This window comes from Bombus affinis, chromosome 9 (assembly GCF_024516045.1).
Source record: "Bombus affinis isolate iyBomAffi1 chromosome 9, iyBomAffi1.2, whole genome shotgun sequence".
Taxonomy (NCBI): Eukaryota; Metazoa; Arthropoda; class Insecta; order Hymenoptera; family Apidae; genus Bombus; species Bombus affinis.
This window is the reverse complement of record NC_066352.1, coordinates 6906395-6931917: the sequence shown is the minus strand read 5'-3', so window position 1 is coordinate 6931917 and position 25523 is coordinate 6906395. Positions and strand designations below refer to the sequence as shown.

At 33.4% G+C, this 25523-nt stretch overlaps 1 protein-coding gene across 9 annotated transcripts in view; it reads right to left on the bottom strand.

Moving 5' to 3' along the window:
* The window catches only part of LOC126920752 (neurotrimin-like), a 322766-nt gene that overhangs the window by 53954 nt on the left and 243289 nt on the right, over window positions 1-25523 (bottom strand). For all 9 annotated transcript variants that reach the window (XM_050731483.1, XM_050731482.1, XM_050731489.1 and 6 more), the window contains one exon: window positions 6463-6566. In XM_050731483.1, the coding sequence (XP_050587440.1) occupies window positions 6463-6566 (104 nt within the window). The remainder of the gene's footprint in view (window positions 1-6462; window positions 6567-25523) is intronic.

The window sequence follows — 25523 nt, the reverse complement described above, 5'->3', positions numbered from 1 at the left end:
GTTCATCATATTACAAAGCGTACAATATCCCAATTCTATTAAAATATAATATCTACATGTGTGTTAGTCTTCTGTTTGATGAAATTTCATGATAATGATGTGAATTTTTATATGAATAAAGGAAAAGGAGTATGGAACTAACATACATATACAAAAGTCGATAAATATGAATATTCATACATGTTCATACATTCTGTTAATATCGTTTTATTTGTTTATTGTGTTCTTTCATCAATGTTATTACCTTAACATAAGTTTTTAAAGATATTGAGTATGACCGAAATATTTCATTTTCTTAGAATAACGATAAAAATAAATTCATGTGGAGACTTAATTAAGGATTTGACAAATGCTCAAAACTAGTGAACTCATGTAATACTTAACATCAAACATTTCACTGGGAGAATGTTGTGCGAAAAATGGAAGCTAGTAGTGGAAGTAAACTCGTGGAAAGTTATACATACTTTATAGGGAAAACCATTTATCTTCGTCACTTGAATATCAGCTTAATTACTTAGGTTATTAAAAAATTTTCTAGCTAGTGATATCTGAACGTCATTTTCAGTCATTTTTCTTGACCCCATTAAGTTTCCAACGATCACTTTATATACTCATCCATTAATGTATTATAATTGTTCTTTCTGACAAATAAAAGACAGGCAATTTCAGTCTAGTGGTCAAGCCAAGTGATTCAAATTCTAAATTAAAGTTCTTTTGAAAGAATGTTGTCCATTTTCTAAATACAATTCTTTATTTTGTAAAAGTAACGTGGAAATTACTGTACCTAATGAACATAAAAAGTGTATTACGTCATTTATTTAATATCGTCGCACGTTGTGCTCGTTTCGTAAGGAGCTTCTAATAATCAAACATGCTTCGCGAAAATGCACAGGAAAGGCTTAGCGTAATCGGAGGGTGTTCGCGGAATAGCAACATGGAGATTTGTTACACGAGATTAGTATGAGAAGCATCACAGGGATTACGTAACAACATAATGCCAACTAGGATAATTATTTCAAATCCAGACGTAAAGAACGTCAACACTCGCTTAAATTTCCTGTTATATTAAATACGAATGTTATAGAATAAATATAAATATGCATAAAATTAATTTAAATATTTAATGGAATAAATTTAACTCATTAGATATTTTAACTATCATAACTATCATAACGTGTATATTTTTGCGTGTGATTTATACACCCTTGTATAAATATCAATACTAATTATAAAAGTACTCCTACATACAATATCCTGTAATAATAATCATTATTCATTGTAACATAAACTGTATCTAAAGTAACCGAATAAAATAATATTTATATTATAAGTGTCTCATTACTTTCTCTCGTGTTTCATAAATATTACGCGCGACAAAATATCCTTGCATGTTCCTTAAACGTAATTTCTACAGCGTATCGAAAAAATCTTTTACCTTGTATACGTTGAAAGGAAATCTTGTTTCGGAAGAAGGAAAAAACCATAGAAAAGATTAACGAAGTTTTCTATTATACCGCGTTCGATGGCAAAATGTTCATGTTTTCTTTAACACGATGTTTTATAGGTTTTGGTGTTACTAAGAAAGTCGTAGTAGTTAATAGAATCTAATTATTTCACACTTTCTACCTTATTTTGCATTATGAAATTATTTCGAAAAAACGTATTTTGCTGCTTAAAGTAGATTTTCTTCAATCATTCGAAATTCTGAAGATATTTCCAAAATTTTCCAGCATCTGTTTCTTAGTATATATTTTCCATCAATATATCTATTCTTATAATATAATTATTGATTAATATTATAAGCTGGAAAATCGAAGTCAAGAGAAATAAAGTGTTCGATAGCATAAATTCGCTTGTGGGATTGTTCACGCGTACATTTTCGATCCATTCGATCCGTGATGTTTCCCTTCGCGGAGCTTTGGACACCCTATGCAACATCGTTTCGTTCTTATCGGCCGCTTAATCCAATATACTGGCTGGCTTGTATTCCGTATCTTTCGTGGATCTTCGAAACTTTCACAGAATACGCCGAATGGAGGGGTAAGTATAAGAAGGCTTAGAATCTACCCCATTTTCTTTCCTTCATCGCTATGTCTTCTATGTGACTAAAATCTCTTGGGCGGATAGAAAATGCGTTAAAAGTTCAAAGATCTTCATATTACGATACTCGATTTTTGCTAATACTTAAAGAAAACCATAAAGGTTGACTTAACATTTTAAATGAGATACTTTTTAGTTAGATGATAGAATTAGGTAATTCTTGTTTCATAATTTTGTATTAAACATCGACGGATGATGATTATCGAGAATTCTATTTCTAACAAGTTTGGAAAATTGCATATTAGCTATCGTGTAATATTAAAGGAAACTTTTGTATTTATCCTTTATCAAGCAAATGTTGTATAAATGGTTATTGTCAAATTTCTATGAATTTACTACAAAAATTATGTTGAAAAGTTTATCAATACGATACAAAACACATTATAAATTTGCAAAGATAGATTCAAATATTAACTTAATGATACATTTTTTGAAAAGTGGAAACCTTAATAAAAGATGATTAGCATTTAAAAATTAACTTGTACCTACCATGAAAAAGCGATCAACTATTTAAGAATTTTTCTCGAAATAATTACACAGATACATAGAATAATTTAAGAGTTAATATTCACTGAAAAATGAGATGCAAAATGATGCAAAGTTATTTAATATAAAATAAAGTACGATGAGAGCACTTCGTTCAAACTAAGTGTGATTTATATAATGCGCCACCAGCTAGACTGTTACAACTCATCGGCATCCTAAAGTCTGCTCGAACATCCTCTAAAATGAGTAATTACTTAATTATTAGGAAAGTAGGTGCTGCAACTTTTGAGCATTTAAGGTTATTTGGGGATGAACGCTACGGTACTATTCGACACTTTACTATCTCCATTTCATAATACCTTCACTTTAGATATAATTATGCGCATCTACATTGAAATACATCTACAGTAGAAAGTGCGAAGTTTGGGAGCAATGAAATGAGAAGCTAACAAGTAAATTAACGTAAATAAATAATAAAGGGAGTAAAAATGATCTGCAATTAAAATACACCATTCTTCGCTAAAATAATACACGCTTTAAAAGTATACCGATAATTATTTTAAATAAAGCACCGAAAATCACTTATTCCTTTTAACACTAGACCCAACCAGATCGAAAATAATCCAAAAAGCGTAAGTGAATTAAAAATTTATACTAGACTGTTACAACTCATCGGCATCCTAAAGTCTGCTCGAACATCCTCTAAAATGAGTAATTACTTAATGTAACCCAAGCCAAATATCATATTTCCAATTAAATGCTTAAAATTACTCTAAAAATTTAATTTGCCTATTAAAAAAAGGAAGTTACAACAAGAATCATAATTGAAACTTTCTAACATCTACCTTCAAGCAGATCTGCGCACGTTTACGTAAATTTTTCATTCACTTGATACCTGGAGTCCAGAATTACGATATTCCAGACGCGTTAAGAAGCAGACCAGCGATAATTTTTCCAGAGGAGCATGTTTCCTGTTCCCAGTAACCCCGTCTGGGGAATATCAACTTCTGTGAAGGGGGCGGAGGATGGTGGCGCAAGGCGTGATACTTCTTTACGGTTACAGAGTACACCGCATCGGCTAAGGGGAAATCGTGTGAACCGACGTCGTTACCATATTACTTTAATAATTCAACGTGACACCATCCGTGATGTATTTCCATTGGCGTAACGAACGAGCCAGCCGGCTGAAGTTGACGTTGTTGCGAGTCACGGTTAGAATTACCACTGGACCCAAACGGGCTCGGGTTCCTTGCCTTCGCGTGCAAAATTCTCAAGCGGAGCGTAAAAGAGCTTTGCTTAATAACGGACTTCCTCGAGACGGTTATTTGCTCGTGGATCTAAGATTTTTGGTCGGATACAGGGTAGAGGGGCCTGTTTGTATATGGATTTGTTAGGTCAGCAGTGTTTATAGGGCGAATACTGGCCAAGGAACGAGATTTGAGAAATATTTTATCATAATTAATAATGTAGAAATATAAATTTTAGGTTTCGAATACATCTATGGATCGCGAGATATTTAGCAGTAATTGAATATTTTGAAATACTTAGGTATTGTGAAATTATTATTATTATTACGTGTATTTCTTCAAATAGGGACATTTTCTCTGGTTTCACTTAATGTAAAGGGGCTATGGGAAATTCAGACTAACCCAAAGAAAAAAAGAATAAAGATGAGATAACTGATCATCAAAGCGTAAAAATTGATTCATGGGAAATTAGAATATCACAATTTTGGCAACGCTATAAACTATTGGATCCTGGTATTTCTAGCCTGAACAACGATAGATATATCGTAAATCCATAATGGAGTGAATAAGCAGTTTGTGGACACGAAAGCTACTTCTACTTACATCTAGTTCCGTAGTTGACTAGCATCGTCATCGTACTACTTACTACTAATCTCTCAGTTATCAAGCTATCTAAGTATCAAGCTGACTAAGTCGTCGCGCCGCTTTGATTCGAAAATTTCCATAATTTCTTATACAGCGATACAACATGTTTTCGATAAGAAACAAATAAACACAAGACTCCAAACAAATAGATAGGGACTTTCAACGAATGTAAGAAGCAAACTATTGATTGAAATTATCTTTTACGATATTAAATATGTCGTATGTATAATATTGAAATTAGTCTTTTGGAAATTAGATTTCAAATAGTAATCTTGTTAGCAACGCGTATAATCTAGTATAAGATAATTAGAAAACGCAGGCGTTTCTTTATGCAGGTGAAAGTAAAACTGACCAGAAAACTTACAAATTTTAAATTTATGATTTTTATACTGGATGTCTCAAATTTCTGGAAAAGTAGGAGAAAGCACTCGTTGTACTTTCACTTTCATCGTGCAGAATTTAATGTACGTTTATTGAACGACTTGTATGCGGCTTTCGTCTGTACATATGTGGAAAGGATATAAGACAAAGAATTAGATGAGAGACAACGTGACAAGTTTATAGATTGAGTTGAGTGACGTATTGCTGATCCTGGCCACGAAATAAATATGATTGTATACTTTTTTCGTCTGTTTTTACATGTAAGGTGTTCATGTGTATTTGATCTGTCGTACAAGTTGCATTTACTTCAAAAAACATATATTTACAAAATTTTTCAAAATATACTATTCTGCTACAAAATTCTATTATTTAATTAAATCAGATTAGTTCATTCTGTATGTACAATATAAATTCATATCAATGGATACAAATCCATTCGTGTAAATTAACTTTATTTATGGTCAAAAACATCGAGATTACAATAATTGCAGATTTCAGCTTTTAGAGCAGCGTGTTGCTATTAATAATTATTTCTTATCATGAATACTATAATATGCACTTCAACTTAGTATAGTTATATACGATAATTTTGAAACATTAACACTGAACTTTTGCAAATGTAAAATATTCATCCTACAGTTCTCCTTAATTTCTATCACATTTCCATGAATCACTCCATAGAATTGCTACATTATGCAAGCAAAACATTGAGACGATATGACAACGCGTGGACAAATTTTCTTTCATTCATTGAGTTTATATTGAAGCATACAATTTTAGTGGTTATGAATCGCCACGGGCTAATTTTATCATAATGCATTTTATTTAATACATGAAAGTTACATCTTTCTATTTAGTTCTTTTTACAATAATGTTAAACGAAAATTAATGCTATCCCAATTACTATCCATAATGAAGCTATTTTATTGTTGTTTTTTTTTTTTTTTTTTTTTTAGAAGTCATGTTCAGTAAATGAAATTTTCTATTGTAAAAATAGAGCACGTAATTTCGGAAACAAATGGTTGAAAGACGTTCCTAAATGTGATACTTAATAAAATGTAGATTCTCACATTTTTTGAATAAATGTGGATAGTTCCATTAATTATATCTAAAGTTAAGCACTTGAGATTTAGTTAAGTATTACCCTTACTTCATTGTTAATTTCAAAATGTGATCGTTAATCCTTAACTTCTGAATTACAAGTTACTACAATAATTTAAATTAAATTAAATAATTTTAAAGATTTTTCCTTTATTTTAAATTCTACATTTTATGTGATAAAATTATTAATGTTTTTACATTCGATACTATGTTATTAATTGACTAAAAGATAAATGTATGTATTTTTAATAAAATTGGTTTCAGATAATCATGCATGCTGTTCAAAGGCTTAAAAATCTTTATCATACAAAATAAGGGCTAGAAAATAAAATTAAGTACCCTAAAATATATCGTAGTAACTTGTGGCTCAATAATATCAATTAATAATGGTTAAAAATAAATTTGAGGACTTGATGTCACGTGCCATTGTCACAAAATTTGTTTAATTTATAATCATAACTTTATTTCAATGTAAAAAATTATAGATAATTTCTTTTCCTACCTTATAAGTTCGTAGATTGTCCACTATACAGGCTAACAAAGCATCTCGACCTTTGCTTACGGTCACGTTCTGAATTTCTTCAGCGAACCTGGGCAGGTCTGAGTCTGGAAAATAAATTTAAAAAATCCTCATCTCTATGTGTTTCATACATTCATATATCAAGGTCATCTTTCAAAAATTTAATTTTAATTTTTATAATTTTGATATTTATATTGAAAAGAAGCAATTTTTATTTAACTATTTATTTATTACTTGTTCAATCTACTTTTACTATCATATATTAACATTGCTTATTATTTTGTAAATTACTTATTTACTATGCATTACTTGTAAGAGTACAAAGTAGGTATAATTACATACGAAAGTATCTACTACATTTGATATTTAGTACACGAAAATAAGCGCGTGTCAAAGTTGCACCAGTGTTTCATTTAACATTTCATGTATACATGTTACACATTAATACTACGTTCTACGTATATAAAATTTTATTACGCGAAAATATTTTTATATTATGAGAAGCAAAATTTCCTATTACTTAGCCCATGAATATTTGCACGACTAATGATACAGCAGTTTTCAAAAGTATTCAAATTTTATAATAATTCGTACACGAGAACTTCACAAATTTGCCCATTGAAAATTTACCATTATTTGATGTAATCATTAGAATATGCATAATTATTAGAACAATGCAACCGCACAAAATAAAATTATATCTTGTAATGAGTATGCAAAACGTTCTTGTATAGTAGACCAATACATAGCACTCTATTTTAACGACAAAAGATTGATAATCGGGATGATGTAAACCAGTCCAATGTTACTTCTCATAAAATAGTAATCTACGTATATTATTATAAAAATTTGATTATACTGTTTCAATTCATGCAAACGTGTGACACATAATAAATTTATAACTTAATCGATTATGAAACTAAAAGTACATTTAAAAGTTAAAATACGTGACTGTGTGAATGAATTCAATTGTCAAAATCTTACACGATTGACTGATTTCCACTTCGTCATATACGAAACGAATCACGTTACGAAAGGGATCAATTATGAACAAATGGTATCGAGTCGAACCTAAATACCGTGTATCGTTGGACAATGAACTGGTGAGCAGAGATTGCGAGTTATTATCTTAAGAGCCGCATAACGAGTTCAGGATACAACCGGGGTTCGCCCTTAAAAGCTTTTACCTTCGTTAATGTCTTTACGACGTCCCAAGTACCTGAATTATTTATGGTCTCAAAGAACCCATGGAGAACGAGAAATCGAGGGAGACAGAGTGAAACGAGAATGAACGGGATGAGAAGGGGAAAGGGCGGAAAAAAGGGAAAAAAACAGTGAGAAGGGATAAGAACGGGTCACTTTCAGCTCTTTTCAAACCAGCATGCGGCAGCACGAAATGAGGAACGCCGTTAATTATGTCTGTCATACTTTATTATACCGCGGTCCACCGCGTTAATTATGACACCTGCAACGCGAATGCAGGCCAAAAAGAAAACGAAAAAATTCGTTTAATTTATATAATACAGGTGTTTATGGAAATTGTAACGAATTCTCATCTTGCTTGTGATGTTCTTTTAGCGATTACATTGCTTGTAAATGGCATCATTATAATTTAAACAGAGGCGATTTTAGTTCGGAGTAAGCTGTCTTAATGCGAGAATTGATATTATCTACTTGTTAGATCGATACTGGCTTCGTTAGAAGAGTCGATGTCAAAGATTTTTTTAAGATTGATTTGAAGAAAGATTGTTTTAAGATTTTAACAATAATTCCTTTAATGGATTTATTCATGAAAACGTGATTGTAAATATTTCTGTAATGCAAAGATCAAAGACCCAGAATGTCTTTCCGTTTTTAATCCTCTAAAAGTGAGCTCGGTTTGTTGGTAAATCAAAGGAAATTTTACTTTTCAATTTCATTTCATAAATGTCTATTTCTATTGAATAAACTCTGATGAATATTTGACTGAATAAACAGTTGTATAATACGGTAGAGCCGTTGGTAGGTATGAGAACTTTCCAATATTTTAACCGTAAGTAGCAGCCATTGAACTTTAAAGTTTAAGAAGAAAGAACTTCTCAATAACCAATTTCAAGTAACTTTAATAATTAGAACAATCGCCACAATTGCGTAAAAAAAATTTGGAATCTGAGTGAAAAGTACCTTAAGTACCTTTTTGTTTTATTAATTCAATTAACTGTGATTTTCTCTCTTTTTTAAATAATAAACTGAACGTTCAAATGAACGAAAATGAAGCACCATCGAATTTGCTATTCCTTCGAGGGTATTCTTCATAAAATCAACAGGTTTTCCGTTCTGTCTGGTACAATGCAGGACCATTGAGACTCCAAATCGATATTTCAATTCATCAATGTGGCCATTGGTGTTTTGTAGGCTTGCTTTCGGCCGATATAGGGGTGCATACGTTTTCACGCATATAGGATATACTATGAGTTCTTCCAATCTCGTGAGATGAACAAGTTCATTTGTAATCTCATGCACGTGTGCATTTGGCCGTGAGCAGGGTTGGAAATAATTTCACATCCAAAATATATGTACGTTTGTATAGCTAGAAAAATGACACGAGGATAAAAGTTCCATTTCTTTAAATTTAATAGAGACATTCTAACATTGAACATTTCTACTGAATCTAAGTTTTAATTACACTAATTATACGTATTTTATAGATTAATATGACATATGAGAGTTTAATTCCGTAGAAATATTTGCCAAGGAAGACAAATTTTTCATTTAAATAAAATCCATGTATTATATATCAAAAGATAATTAAAATATTAAAATATTCTAACCGTATTTAATTATTTCTTGTCAATGAATTAATAACGTCAGCTGTTTACTTTTTGTTAACCTTTTTCTGAAAATGATTAATACTGTTCTTATCTAAAATAGAATTATTGAATTTCGTTAATTTTTCAAATTATTAGAACGATTATAAACATTAATGCACAAAATGCTAGAAAATGGAAAGATAGATGTAAACGTTTCTGGAATTTTGGACTAAATATCTTTAATATATGCATATTTTCAGTAGGAGACACTAAATATTAGAGGAGGTAGGTCTTTGGACCCTTGTCTTAATTATTACTGACACTGTTATCGTTATGGATTGGTTATTAACTACAGCTTAGAACTATAGTTTACGAGCAAACTACTTAGGAAGATGACCTGTTTGAGTTGGATTAATGACTATCAAGGGAATTATACGAGATGGTGTTCATCAATATCAGTGTAACTATAAACACATAGAAATTAGACATTTAATATTAAAAGTTATGTGATTTACACGAATATCAAAGTATAAGTATGATTTTTTAATGCATTCAAATAAGACTTACAATTTATAAATCTGTAAATTCGGATTTTGTAACCAAGAATGTAATTTTGGTTTGATCAAAGTCCAACGTTCTATTAGTTCCAATTTTCCGCAATAATCGAAGATACTTTTACTTGGAGAAACGTCAAAGGAAACGTTGGAAATACGTCGAAGTTATGTAATTATACTCAACTGTTAGTACGTGAAATACACTAGCATGTGCAACGAAAACAGAGTATAATAAAGGCATAAACGTTCCATTATTTCTAATTTAATCAGTCACTACATTATATTAAATTCAAACGACACAAAGGTTTATGCAAAAGCGACGAGCTCAGTCTGCTATTAACATTTCTATGCTATTATATATCAGCAAGAATCTAAACCGCAGTTCGAAACGTTTAATGAAAATTACAGCCCATAGTGAATTGTAAGTAAAAGCACGTGATCATTCGATATTTTCGAAATGATGGAAATCAAATTGTATTTATCCGTTGATATCATTTATTAAGAAAGTAAAATCTTTTTTCTAGATTTGCCTTTTGTCCATTAATTATGAGTAAACTGCGATTATTTATACAGATTTAAATTTTTGTGATCATAACTAAAAGAAGTTAGCACTTTGGCAGAAATTTTTTTTAGCTACTAAATATTATAACGAATAAATATAAATGCAAAAATCTACAGTTTAGTTAAACGCACGAATATTACAGCGTTCTTTAGCTAAAAGAAGTCGTTAAATCCCCTAGTATCTTTACCTACAGAACTGAATAATAAAGTTACAATTTTATAACGTACACTAGTGTACACTACATAAAAGGAAGAGTGTTACAAGATTGCGGTAATAACGCGGTACTCTGCTTTTGTAACGAGTTAATTAAGACAAGTGCCGCACTTCTAGCTTCACACTATTTTTCAGCAAAATTGTTGCCGGCAGCGCAATTTCAAAAATGTAAATCTTGTACATTTTATTAGATACATACGCTTATATATATATTATATAATAAGTATAGCAAGTAATAAACAATTTATGAAGTGCTACGATGAAGTGGTACTCTGATAACATTATTTATTATTATACAATCTTAAGAGATTACAGAGTACAAGTGAATCGAACGACTTGAACGATTTAAGCAGTTCAACGATTCGATCCTAAATAAAAGTACAAAAGCTGCAAACGGTGGAAAATTTTTGTTCGTGTTAAAAGAACATTGAGATTATCATTTATACCCTAGAATTAAAGCCACCATCAAATACCTACTGATAAAATAGCTCAGATTCTAAATTAAACGATATTTCAAAGGGAATTTGATATAAAATCTAAGAAAGACCTATACACCCATACACGTATGCAACAAGGTATAGAGAGTAAGCAAAATCCCTCTAACTCTGCGTTACTTGGCGATCGTTTATTTGTTAACACGAAACATGACAGCTTTAATGAAAATCTTGAATGCGCGTCGTTTTTAATAATATCTCGGATGAAGTCGATTCCACGCTAAAACTCGAGCAATACGCTCGCTAACGATGCAAAGCGAGTATTCAACGTATTCGCGAAGGAGGAAGCAGCGAGACCAGAGAACGAGGAAAGTGACAGAGCGGATGGAGGAATTATATTATTATATTGAAATGAGAACGTGGTTGAATGAAAATTCGCGACAAACGTGCAACCACGCAGATATTCCTGGATGAATACTTTCGAACAGTCGACGGATTAATTAGACATAGCCATCTATGAATTTGATATTTTTGGCACGTGAATTTGCCAAGACTTCATTATATCCTTCTCTGGTAATCCTTGTTTCGTGCCAAAAAGGATAATTAACGCGCGTGCAACGACATCTTCCATCGACGGACAATACCGTTAATGATTGCACGCCGGGGAATTGCCTGTGGCGACCAGAATTCGTAAGCACGTTTCCTGCAAGTTGTTATCAAGCTGATTAACAGACTGTGATTAAGCTAAATCTGTATACACGCACGCTATATTCCACGGTTATGGCTTTGGAACGATGCTCGTCCAACGAATGGCGGCTGTGACATGTCGCGCAGTGGAATAAGTAGAATAGCTCGACAATAGCTGCGCCAGCGACGCGTAATCGCTGCCCACGATCTAATAACAGCCTGCTAACACTTTCGCTGCTAGTGAAATTACATTTTATCTTCTTAGTCAGGATATGGGTTTTTCTGTATCAGAAATATCTTCGCAATTAATTTCTTTATGGACTATTATATGAATGGAACTACTGGAGAGAGATACGAGTCATGCTTTCTGTATTTCACAGGAAAGCAATTTTAAAATTCAATACGCTGTTAAGTGGTTTCACATTGTTTAAGCTGCTTTTTAATTCGATTTAGGAACTAAATGTATGCTGTAGTTACGCGATTATCTTGAAAATATTGGTTATCATAATATTAGTTGCTCTGTAGGTTTCATATTAATCTTTTTGGGTTTACTATCATATACGTATATTAACACGTAGCAAGTCGTTTCTTATTTTTCTTTTCGAATTTTCTCATTGGGAGATTTGTTAATATTTGATAACATTGATACCGGGATAAGGGTAGAAAATTTTAATGTACCAAGTGCATAATGATTCATTCGTTTCTGAGACCAGGTATATTTCAACTTCTACATTACGATACTAAGTAGAAGTAGAACGTTCGCGAAGTCATTGAAAATTCATAACTCATGATAGAATTCTGAGTTTTGTTATGACTGAATATTGTTGGAATCGAATGTCTGAAAACTGTCTAGGTTTCGATTGAATTAATCGTGAAAAATATATTAAGAAATGTTAGACATTTTCTTCTTTGCGTATATATATACATACACACGTTATTACAGAAACGATTCGCTTTCAGTAAAAAATGTCAACTTTTTAGAAATCATAGTTTAACATGTTGACGTAAAATGCTTCAAGCAGCGGTTAATGAGGAAAGTTACTTCGAATAATATGTATACGAATATTTCTCACGTGACACATTTAGAAACTGCTGTATAAAGTACAAATTCGTGAATAATTATCGTCGGCTTACGAATAACGTATTTAATACTTATTTAGAGTTTATTCTTCGATAACTATAGATAGATTGAAAATACGCTACCAATTTATTCTTTAGTGTTATTCTTTAGTGTTTGTTATTTTATTAGTTCATTAAATTGCTTAAGTAAAATTTAAAAAATATAAAATTATATTACTCCATCAGGAAACTTTCTTAAATTTTTCCTGAAAATCTTGTTTCTAAAACAACAATAATTCCAATAATTCTATTAGGATTATTTTCGCAGTTTTATATGATTTAAATTTTGTGATATACGATTTTAATATGACATATCTGAAATAATTTAATTCGAAAAATCTTTGTCTAGACGCAGTGGCGAAACGTTCATTTTCGAAGCATAGCAACAAGGACGATATCGCTCTCGATTCGTGGATCGATATACGTACTTTGTCTCGATATGCTTTTACTCCGTGATTGTGAATACCGTAAAAGGTAGAGGAGATTCCCTTTCTCGTATTCGAGGGAGAATAATGAGGAATGCGGGATATAATACGTCATTGTTACGATCTCTGATTGCGCTGGTTGAAGTTCCGAGTACTTGAAGGACCAGAACGAATACTCCTATTTCCTTACTAGTTTTCTACCTGAGGTTTTTAGTTTCCCAATTCTCTTATTTTCTACTTGTCGAACTTCGTATCTTTTTCCCCATTTTCTTCGTTATATTAGTACTACTATTGCACCATTTTGTAATAAAAATGGATGCAGTTACACTGCAACAAGACCGTCGAGAAATAATATTAAAAATCGATGACCTGCAAATTCAGAGAAATAATTGCACCACAAATAATAAAAGTTTGTAAGTAATATTTACAGTTAATTAATTACTTCACTGTAAATGTTACGTTTAATTAATATTGTCTTCCTTCTCAAAGGAAATTGTTCTCCAACGTCCCATGCGAATAGTACCTGCAGCTGTAGATGGTATTAATTATACAAAAGAAAATATATCAAAGGAAAATAAACGGATTTCTGTATAAAAGTTAGCAAGAATATTATTAATAATTCTATATGAAGAATATTCAAGCCTGAATAAAAAAGGGAGAACAAAATATTTCATAGCCTACCAAACTAAAGTTAAAGACCATTTAAAGTTGCGAAATGCCCAGAGCTACACAATTTCCACAGAATAATAAATGAAATTTTCCGGACGATAGTTAACAGACCATTCTATAAAACCAAGCGTTCGTTCGAATTATGAAAAAGAAAATTACAGCTACTCCTTTATACTTATTATCAATTATACGGCACGTCGTTTGCTCAAAGACGTCTTTTCATTCTACCGGGAAATATATTGAATTCGATTTCTTCAGTGTCTGCATTTAAAGACACTTTGAACGTTCACTTTGTCATTACAGAAAATTAAAGATCTCGTTCCTTTGAACGGATGCAACGTCTACGGCTAAGTTGTCTACCGCTTGGAGTGCGAAAAGAATATTTTCTCAGTGCACCTCATCAATCCTGGCCATCTCCCTGAACCCACGACAGGCACTTCGAAAAAGTCTCCTGGCTAAAAAGTGATCCCTAGTTCGGCTGTTTGTACAATTTTTCTTGTCAGCATCAGTGTCTATTAGACAGTGGTCGTTAGTCAGAATATTTCGAGGCTGGAGGAAAAAAGGGAGAAAACAGAGTTCGTAATTGGCAAAGCTTTCCTTCGTCGCTTTTTCGTCGACTACGTAACGCTTGTGTACGAAAACTTTCTTTCTTACGACATTCCACGAGCGTGCAACGCTCCGCTGAAATTTTGAAAAGATTGAAGCACTTTACCACACTCGTTAGACAGATTTATCTTATTTTGCTGTTAGTTACGAAAAATACTTCAGGCTTCGTTGTATCTCGATTCTTCTATTCGTTGTTATTGCGAGCTTGTCATTGTGATTTTACCGTGAAAAGGATTAGCGACGGGAGAAATAAATCTACAACATATAAACATATTGAAAATTTAATACATATATTAATGTATCTTTAGAGGCTCAATGCTTCAAAAATAAATGTAGAGATAGATCGGAATTTAAAAAAATACGAAGAATTTCAAACGAGAAACAAAATATACAATATAAATATATAAAGTATATTATACGTATATTTTTATATAGATGAATTTTGACGTACCATTTATAATTCTTGCAAAATCTGATACGCAAACCTAACGTACATGTAAGATAGAAAACAACGAACTAAATACTTGAATCCAGGCTAACGCTTCTTCTAAATGTCCCTCCCAAAAACCACAGAGAAAGTAAAGAATCCGAAGGAAAACTTTTAGCAATCGATTGTTACATAAAGTTTTACAGGATCCTGTAAAATTTTATCCGTGGAATTGCGCCGTTCGCCGAGTGGTTTTATTCATGCTCAGCAATGAACTGCAGACCGTGCAGACGAATCGGGCCAGCGCCCCTGGAAACTGTCTCTTGGAACCGCGTAACCAGAGAGGAGGAGGTTACCAGTCGAATCAACCATTCTCACTGAGTATTTCGATGGAGCGAGATTTTCCGCGAGATAACACTGTCGATTGTTCTACGCGCAATTCTCAGCGAACGGTTGAGAAACTTCTTCCGCTCTCCCATTGCCCAAAACGTTTGAGTGCTCGGTAGACGAGGAAACGTTCGAAAAACGGTTAAGACTCGCGTACGATATTCAAACGGAACCACGAAGAACATTCTTGAATCGGCAATGACGAACTTTACAACCTATACCATTCCCCTTGCGTAGAGAGAATTCTCGATTCGGTATCGCAGAAACGAACTCGCGATTTTATATCAAATTGATTGCATTAAAGAAAAACCTTAGAGAGCTAGTTACCGATCTGTCGAAAGCTACGTTCGGAGATCGATTATTTATACAGAGGTATTGTCGAAAGAAAGACGTTACATTCGTGAGTTCCCTCTGTTCTCTTTCGCCGCCCTTCTTGTAGATGTTTCTACCTCTACGTCTCTACGCTGTACACACAAAGTGGTTAGGTAGTTGGAGATTTATAATGCAGCTGGTTAGCCGGAGAAAGTATGTTGTATAAATAGGAAAGTAGCTGAACGAAAGGCAACCGCGGTCGATAATAGCATTCGGGGTCGGGAACATTCGAGGTTCGCGAGAATATGGATACAAAAGTTCTTTACAGTGGAAAGAAAGTTTTAATCGGCTCGTTGAACGGGGTGGAACGAGGATTTTCGAACGAGCAGAATCACCGGGGCAAGTCGAATAGCACCGGGCATGAAGCTCGTAAGGGTTTACCTTAAATGAAGTTAGAGTTTATTGGTTTATCCGAGGCAAACGGAAAGGAACTTGCCGCCGAACGTGCTCAATAATCCGTGCCGTGAGATTATCCGGCCCGCTGGCAACGTTTCTTTCGGTTTTCCTTCCAGTAGCAGCTATCGTCATATGGGCTACCAACAACAGTTCGAAATCACGATGGAATTTTAACAAGTTGCGACGTCGCACGCGTGACTGCTTCTATACGGGAAGACGTACAAAGGCTTATGAAAGTCATGAGCTTCCTCTTACTTGCCACTTTATGTTCCTGAATAAGGTCGAGACTGTCGAAAAGATTATGACAACGCCACCGAAGATACTTTCCCGTGTTCCAACTTAGTATGGCTTGGTTGAAAGTTATACGCCAACTTTACATTAATCGTGTATTGATCATCTTACGTGTACAACGTGTTCAGTTTAGCTTATATTATCAGTTGGTTTTCAATTACGATAAAATATCAGTTATGTGAAAGTTTATTCATTGAAACGTGGTTAGGGCATGATTAAGTGTATATTCGTGCCGATTGAATCCGCTAATCCGAATTTGAATCTATACGAATGAACATCGTAAGTAGTGGGGTAGAATCAATGAACTTGCGTTTCATGAACTTCAATGAAACCATTACAGATGTTCTTGGACCATTGAAGTTACATTATTAGTGTAATCTTGCAAGAAGAATACCATATGTTACTCTAGCACAATAGTAAGTTTGTCGATAAAAGAAGTTAAGCTCTACTAGTTCAAATAAAGTTTGCAAATTGCGAAATAGCGAACTGCGAAAACATCTACTAATTTAAGAATCAAGTGTATACCTATCTTGCTACGATTTTTAATCAAGTGATGTAACAGTGAAAAGTCTTATTCCGCCAGATATCCAGAAATTTGTATATCCAAATTGGTGAACCCAATTCATTGAAAGTTTCAACCAGAAATATTCTTTTCCTCTCAAGTACCCTGAAAGAACTTCCTTACAATAATTCTTGTCCGAATTTTACCTTAGCACAAAGAATGATTTCAACTTAAGAACAATGTAGTTCAGTGATCTTAGCCAGTTCGTTAGCGTCGTTCCTCGTTTTCGCCAAGGCAAAACGTCTCCCTGATACGCATCGTAAAGTCAGTCTGCGAAGCAAATGAACCGGAAGTTCATTAAAATCAACGCGATAAGAAGCCCAATGCTAATTGCATATTGATAATTCTTCGTGAACGTAGCGGGTTTAAGGATCTTTGCATAAATCTACGTCGTTGGAGGGCGAAGTCTCGACTATTTCTGGTCGCGTCGCCGTATTTCAGGATCAAATTCGACGGAGATAAAATATATTCGCAGCGCGGCACGGCCAGCGATAAATCAGGCAATAAATGAAAGCCCAACGAAGCGAGGGAGGCCAGATAAAAAGAGAATAGGGGAGAGGAAAAGAAAGTGGAAGAAAGAGAGGACCGGTCCTCATTATTTCTAAAAGCGTTCTAGAGACAGTCCGTGTGGCTCACCAATGGGGCATGTTTTGCGGTATATATCGGCCATCCCTTTAAACCGCTGACACCGAATGGCTGACAACAACGACGAATTGCTCTGGTCTGTCTATATATATTTTACGAATGAATTTTATTATTATTCTGTGGAAATTCTAAGTGAATACTTTAAATATTTTTCCCCATACAGTAGAATTTATTTATTGCTTATGAGATAAATTATGTAGTATTATATTAGGGCTCGAAAGATTGATAGTAGATATTTGACGAGAGAGGGATTTGAATCTTTCAGTGGGAAAGTAATTTTAGTGGAATGCATATGTAAGTTCTTGTTACAAATTAATCAGTATTGATTATTTAAATTTTGTAAGAACAAATTTTAATACTACTTTCTGAAAATTCGACATAGGTTTTTATATACTTAATCATTTACTATTATTTATTATTTTATATACTTCTTTTGTTTGAGGAAATTCTCCACTTCTTTCCTACGTGTTTAAAATATCTATTACTTTCCATCCGAATATTCAGTTTCAGCTAACCAAGTTCTTATTGATCCCTAATTATTTCCACCTACAGTTAGATCAAAGAATTTTTATCATTAATGAATATTTCTTACTGTTCCCTAAACCTTCTTTGAACCTTTACATGTTGCTTTAATCTCATCCAGAGCATCGTCTACAAAGGAGTTTAATCCTTTTCACTAATATCTACCATTCACGATAATTTATCATCCATTTATCATTAATTACCAAAGGAAATTGTTATAATTATCCTGTATTAAGAGAAAGGCTCATAGAATTTTAGAAAATAGAAACCATTAGGTTAAGCGAAGGAAAGGCCATCGACGGACAGTTATGAGCGTTAAGTCTAATTCAATTTCCCTGGGCCGACCGCGATTTGTAAGTGGAACAGCCATAGGGAAACGGAAACTCATCGGGAAGAGCGAACAGGGGATAATAGCGGCAGAAAGTGAAGCTTTAGAGCGAGGCTAAAGGAAACGAGAACGGCGTGTTCTTCACCGCAGGAGTAACAGGACTTGTCACTTTAGCCAGCTAGTAAATAAGTGCCATTTAAATGTGATATCCAGAGGAGATTGAGGGGCAGAGCTTCGAAACGTAGAATCCGATACGTACGTACTCTGCGCGCCGATACACCGCTCTGTACTTAACGTTTACTAACTATTCAACGTTCCCTACCAACTGTCATTCCCACAAATTCCCCGCCATTCAACGAGACCGTATCTATCCCACAGATTCTTCCACGGCCACGAATAAATAATGTGCTACCTCTCGCGATAAGAATGGATCTTTTTAAGTAAGGTATTGGACGATTTAAACGATGATTTGTGTTATTATTTTTAATTAATTTCGTGTGGAAATTGTAAAAAATGGCTAGTCTTAATTTAGGATAAATGTTAAAATCTGTGTTAAAGATTTTGAATCATTTTGCTTTGTAACGTAAAAAGTAAAAATGCTTATGTTTGATTTATATACATTGCTCAAAATAATTCATAATAATTCATTAATAAAATCACTATTGCGAATAATTCTGTTACACTAACAAAACTGTAGGTTTGATATATTGATGCATTACTCGTATTATACTGTGATAAAGATTTTGATTTCAACACAATTATTTAACAACAATTTGCAGATATAAGAAGTAGATATAAAAATTGACTTGACATAGAAAATCCTCTAGTTATTTTGAGCACTATATTTTATTGTAATATGACATTCCATTTTTATTGCTTTGTTACTACAAGTACAAAAATGCATAAAATTTCTATTCTTTTCAAGATAATAAATAGCGTCGGTACATCGTGCAAGGAGCATTAAATACTAAAATTATGCTAATCCATTGTTGCATTACTATTTAAATTTCTTCCATTAATGCTGAATTCGCGCACTACTTCACCTTTTATATATTTTATCAATGAACTAATTTTGTTTAATAATTAATTTAATGTAATGATAATTTCAAAATGTTTGTAAACTATGTAACTAGATGAAAATATAAATAGATGAAAATGTAATTTAAACTCTAGGTATGTTAATTGACCTAGTCAGTTTTAAACCATTTAGTAGGTGTAATATACTTTACCGGTGTAAGTGATCAAAAGTTATCTAACCAGCCCAACCCATGTCAAACTGACGTAACTTACCAATCTTGTCTAACTAATCTAACCCGGATCAAATTCAATTTAGGCTGATCTGAACAATTTTCGAAGAGCAGTACCTACTAAATGCAAACGATATCGAAAAACTTAGGCGATACTACATATGATATATACTTGCACGAGATATTTACCATAATTAATTAAATACATTTCTCGTACATTTACTACATAAATAATCTACATTGTTAAGTCAAGAGATTAATTCTGCTTCAATAGAATTTTAGAACAGCCAATTTGGTTACGTAATATTTCATCTTATCCGATGTGGAAATTAATTCAAAAATAAGCAGAATATTGAATAATTTACTTTCGCATTGAATTATCACTACAATGTCTTTTTCATGTACATTAAAAAAAATCACGCTATTACTTTATTAAATGGAACTACCGATCTTTCAAAATTAAACACGAATAAGGATCGTTCTTATTTTATGAATTCGCCAATTGATGTTTGTCGAGGAACAACAATTTCCAATAATAAAAAGTAAAGTATTTTAGCATCAGATACATCCTTGCTCTCCCTCCAGCTATTTCCATTCGGATTCCTACGTGTCCCGTTAATCTCACGTGCTTTGGGAAAAACGTGAAACGGGAAGTGCGCCGGCAAAGGTGGAAATTATTTTATTTCACGCTTTGGAATATCACCTGAAAGGCTCATTCATATTCATGGCGACGCCCAGCCACTTCGTCTCCGAAACGCGACTTACCGCGATCGTGTTGGTTACTTGAAGATTCAAGCATAGTCTCCGCCGCCACTTCGACTAATTCTGTCCCTTATCTCCTTATCACGCACTTCCTTCATCTTTGATTGCGCTGTACGATGGTACGTATAATGGATCAACGTTAACAGACGCCTTTTATGAATATATTACATGTGGTATACGAAACATTGTGAAATTTCATTAATACTGTTGAAACTTGACTATCATGATTGTATTAGTAAAGTTGAAAACAACTCTATATGTATATAGAAACATATATATATATAGAAAAATGTATATAGAAACTACCAGATATTTAGTACAAGTACATATTTCACAGAGATGTCAAAGTATTTAAACAGCCAATTAATCATCATATTAATAAACCTCAATATTTTCAGCTGGATTAATATTTGTTACATGTATGTTTAAGTTGAGTATTCACGCTGTGTACTAATTTTTATATACATCCTCAAACTGATCTCACATTTGATCAATATAAACGAAGTCTTGAAACTTCAATAAGTATTGAAATACTTTCGTAAATCGCTGTAGGCGCATGATCGTACGTCAATATCTAAAAAAACAAATGACATTTTTATAAATTTATTTGTCACAAGGAGATGGTTTAAGTAGTCGCAAATTTCAAGATGAATTTGAGAAACTGATGTTTGTACTCGCCATTGTCATTTCGTTAGCAACATGACTTCCGAATGACCCATTTGTCGGCTAACATGGAGAATTTCGAAATGGCGCGCGAATATTCACAATTGACACGTCTATAAAGTATCAATCGTAGTTGGATCCCGATTTATCGCGCGCTGTTTGCGCTCCCATTTTATTTATTTTGCCACCCGGAAATACGTAAACCACTCCGGACGATGCAGAAGCGCGCGATTCGTCGATTGGTTATCGACAACCGCGGCACAATTTTTGGAAGGGATATTGGTTTTTCGATGTGACCTATCGATTCGTCCAAGTTCCAAGAGCAATTGTTAATGACTGATCGGTTATCAGTAATTGTGATTGGAACTGTCTAACATTAGTTGCTTAACAAATTACATAATGCGAGATTGTATTTTTATCTATTAAAGTATCGTGGAAAATATCGTGCTCTATTTTGAATTTTATTCAAGTAAAATATTTCCTGATATTAGCTTCATATTTATCTTTGTATCATTTACAAAGGATGTAGTGTACATTTCCATTCAAAAATTTGGGATATGCTAGAATTTAAAAAAGAAAGGACGACCTCCTTAAGCAAATAAACAGTACATTCATAATATTATATTCTTACGGTACTAAATTAAGGTAATATTTTAAACGCTAATTTATAAATAGAATTACAATACTCTCACGTCCCGGAAAAAGTGCGTAAATGATAAAATACTTATGGAAAGAAACGTATCATTGAAGAAAAATACTGCATATTACGTTTTTATCCTTATAACTGTATTTTTTATATTTTAATTAAAAATATATTAACGTTTAACTAAAAAATATATAATATTATTAAATGAATATGTATAATGGTAACTACATATCACAGTTCCATTGTGAAGATGGTGTTTTTACCTTTACAAGCAGAGCGCATGGTCAAACGTTTTGGTGTTCATTCTGCTGCTACAAGTGGCGTGAAAGTACTTGAAAAGCTTTTGTTGGAACAAAAGCAGCCGCGTTTCAGGTATGCACACTTCTGGCTGCGCAATGTTTTCTAAAGCGGCTAAAAATACATTGGCCTATATACAAATAAAAGAAAGATTTGTTGAGTTCTCTTTCCTGCTTGTTAACAGAAGTAAAATGTTTTGTCGTATTATGTACAAACACAAATCAGTTTTATTTCAATACTTGTTTAAATATTTCAAATTTTTTTCGCAGAAAGTAAGCAAATTTAGTGTAAATATTGAAATTTGTTTTTAACAAATATGTGCAGCAAATGTTTACTTGGGATAATGTGAAACAGCAAAGAATGCAAGAATTAAATTGATTTATGTGTTATTTATACGTTGGAAGACGATCTGCGTTTTCTGAATTTCATTTTTAATGTTACTGAATTGACTCTGTAGATAGTTTAGAAATTTGCTATGCCCAAGAAAAATCTTGTCAGAAAGTGATAAGTTATAACAATAACTATTGTTTCATTCGTTTATAGATTCTAAAAAAGGCAATATGTTGTTGTGCAATCAGTGTTATCGTATTGTACATTTGTTTCTTTTATTATCCACTGTTACTAAATAATTTACGAATTACCTTGTTTCGTCGCCAACTTTAAAATTTTATATAAATGTTACTTTAACTACTTCTAATTTAACGAAACAATAACTCGACCCAAAAAATGAAATTTTATAATTAATAAATCGTTCTAAAGTCTAAAGTAACTACATGACTTGAACCTCGAACTCCAATTCGAGATGTGACTCCGGTTCACGGTCGTGTTACAGTTGGGGTAGAGAATAACTCATCAAATAATGTCAACTTCGAAGCTTATCTAAGCATGTAATGTTTCCATATCGGTTGGTACCATATCCGACAGACGGTTGGTTGATTAACACGCTAACGGGTCGTAAGTATTGCATTATTCATCCCTCTGCAACACTGCTGACTATTAATTAACAGATACATCTATAATCGGGTTGTGATGTTGACAAGGGTTAATTAGAATTTTTTCGATAGTCACGCGCGCCGCCTGAAAAACAGTTTATGCTTGTCCAAGTAATCAGAATCTTGATTGAGTACAATCAAAAATATTTTTCCGAAATAGTATAATACAAGTCGTGTATTGCAAAGATTAATTTAGAAACAAAAGAATAATATAATATAAAGTCAGTATTATGGGAATTTCTAATTTAGAAACGATAATGAACGATAAATTCTTTCATTTAGGGAAATTAGAACACACACAAATTAGAAATGTGAACACCGCTACGTGATATTTGGTTTAGATCGTAATTATGCTAATTTATTGGAAAAATAAAGGTAATTCGCCTGATTAGGATGGAAACGAGCCGCAAAAATTTTATTATTCAGTACTTTCGTGGTGCTAATTAAAAGTCTAGCAAGCGTACAATTGAGTTCCGCCGCGCCGTTGACGTGGATTAATTGTAATTTTTTTTTTCGAAAATTCAATTCCACAAAAGTTTCCGCTTTCTCGTTGGGAATCTGGGTTACGCGTTCGATCAATACACCGCATAAAATATGCGCTGCAATCGAACCTTCGTTTTTGCAATTTAATTATAATATTTGACCTTTTATTATCACCGCCTGAAACAAGATCCTTTGTTCGTTGTGATGAATATTTTTCATTGCTTACCAGCACGACACACACTAATTTGCAAATAACTGCGTTTCAATCTCCGCCGTTTGAGAGCAGTACCTATCAATACTTTCTGCTTTGTATGCAACCATTTGTTAAATGCTAAATAGGGAGGAAAAGGGAAGAAGATTAAAATTTATATACATAAATATTTTGATATATTATATATTATATATATTATATATATAAACCGGCGAAGGTTAGTATTCAACTAGAAACAATATTTGCCAGACTATCGATGCCAGATGTTGAATTTAGAAAAAAATATTGCTCCTCAAACAAAGATTTCCACAACATTTTCCAAATAGCATATTCATAAAAATTTTCTATGGCGTGTACTCCAATACTTTTACAAGCCAGTGCACGTCTCAATAACACAACGTGTTAAGGAATAAGGTTGGAAGAAGCTGACGTAACAATTCAATTATCATATAGCGGATAGTGCGAGGGGATTCCACAACATGAGGTCGTAATAAAATCATTAAACGTACGGGGGGTGTTGGCAATCGTGAGAGGTTCGAGGTCGCGGGTAACTAGCAGTGGAGCAATGGCATCCGCGGAATTCAGAGCGGAATCAAGCTAGAGCCCATTATCAGAAAAGCAGGAGGGTAGAAAATGTCGGCTTAACACGGAATATATGAACCCCTCTACGCTCCCAAGCAACGAAATTGGTCATATCGTGGGATTTCTCGTGCAGCAATGCCGTTGATTAGTCGTTGCTGCTTCACGACGGGAAAAACCTGGAAATAGAAAGAACGAAAGAAAGATGTTCCCTTTGCCGCGTACCAGCAGAGGGACGGAGGAAAATGCGGCCGGAATAATGGAGCGTGGAGGAACAGCGCGAACCAGAGGAACTTTTCTTCTCGGGGAAAAGGAAGAAGGAATCGAAGAAAAATGAGCACGCCTTCGTAGGGAACTATGATTGACGGCGCTGTTTGTTTCAAACTGCGGTTCTTTCTTCGAATTCGTAACGATTACTGACGGGCCCCGGGACATTTCCGAATATTTCCGCTGGTATTTGAACATAGGATCCTTGGCATAAGGGATGAAATGAAAGAAGGAATTATGGTATAGGTAGAGGGAAAATTGCAATGAAAATTGTAATGGAAACATTTTTTTAACACATTCACTGTCCTATTACAGTGATGCATGGTATTCTTTGAACAATATCATACTTCGTTCTATGTTTATCAATCACAAAAAATAGTTTTGAGGACAACGAGCGCTGAAACTCTTTCTCTCCCCCCCCTCTCTCTCTCTCTCTCTCTCCTTGAAAGCAAGACCCGATATTTCTGTCATTTCCAGAATTATTATAGGATAAATTATATAGATTTAATCTAATTGCATTTTTTAAGAACGATGCTTTGTGACAGATTATGTAACACAAAAGTCACTTTGAGCTACTTCGTGCAGTATTGTAATAAAATTCTCTCACTAGATCACAATTTAATATTAATTTTTACTTCCTAAAGGATAGCTTGAAGAATTTTAGTAAAAATTTCATCTACGCAATATCCATGTGAAAGTTTGAAACACGTTTTAAAATACGTGCTATACATGTAAGTGACGTTGGAAAGGACGGAATAAGTAAAAATTATTTGAAGTCAACTCCAGAGAATACGTCGGGTGTGGCAAGACTTCCTAACCAAGATTAAAAATTGCTCCCTTTGTAACCTTTGTGACAGGACGCCGTGCATTGTCGAGAAGGAAAATCACCTTTCTTGTTCCCTTTCCTG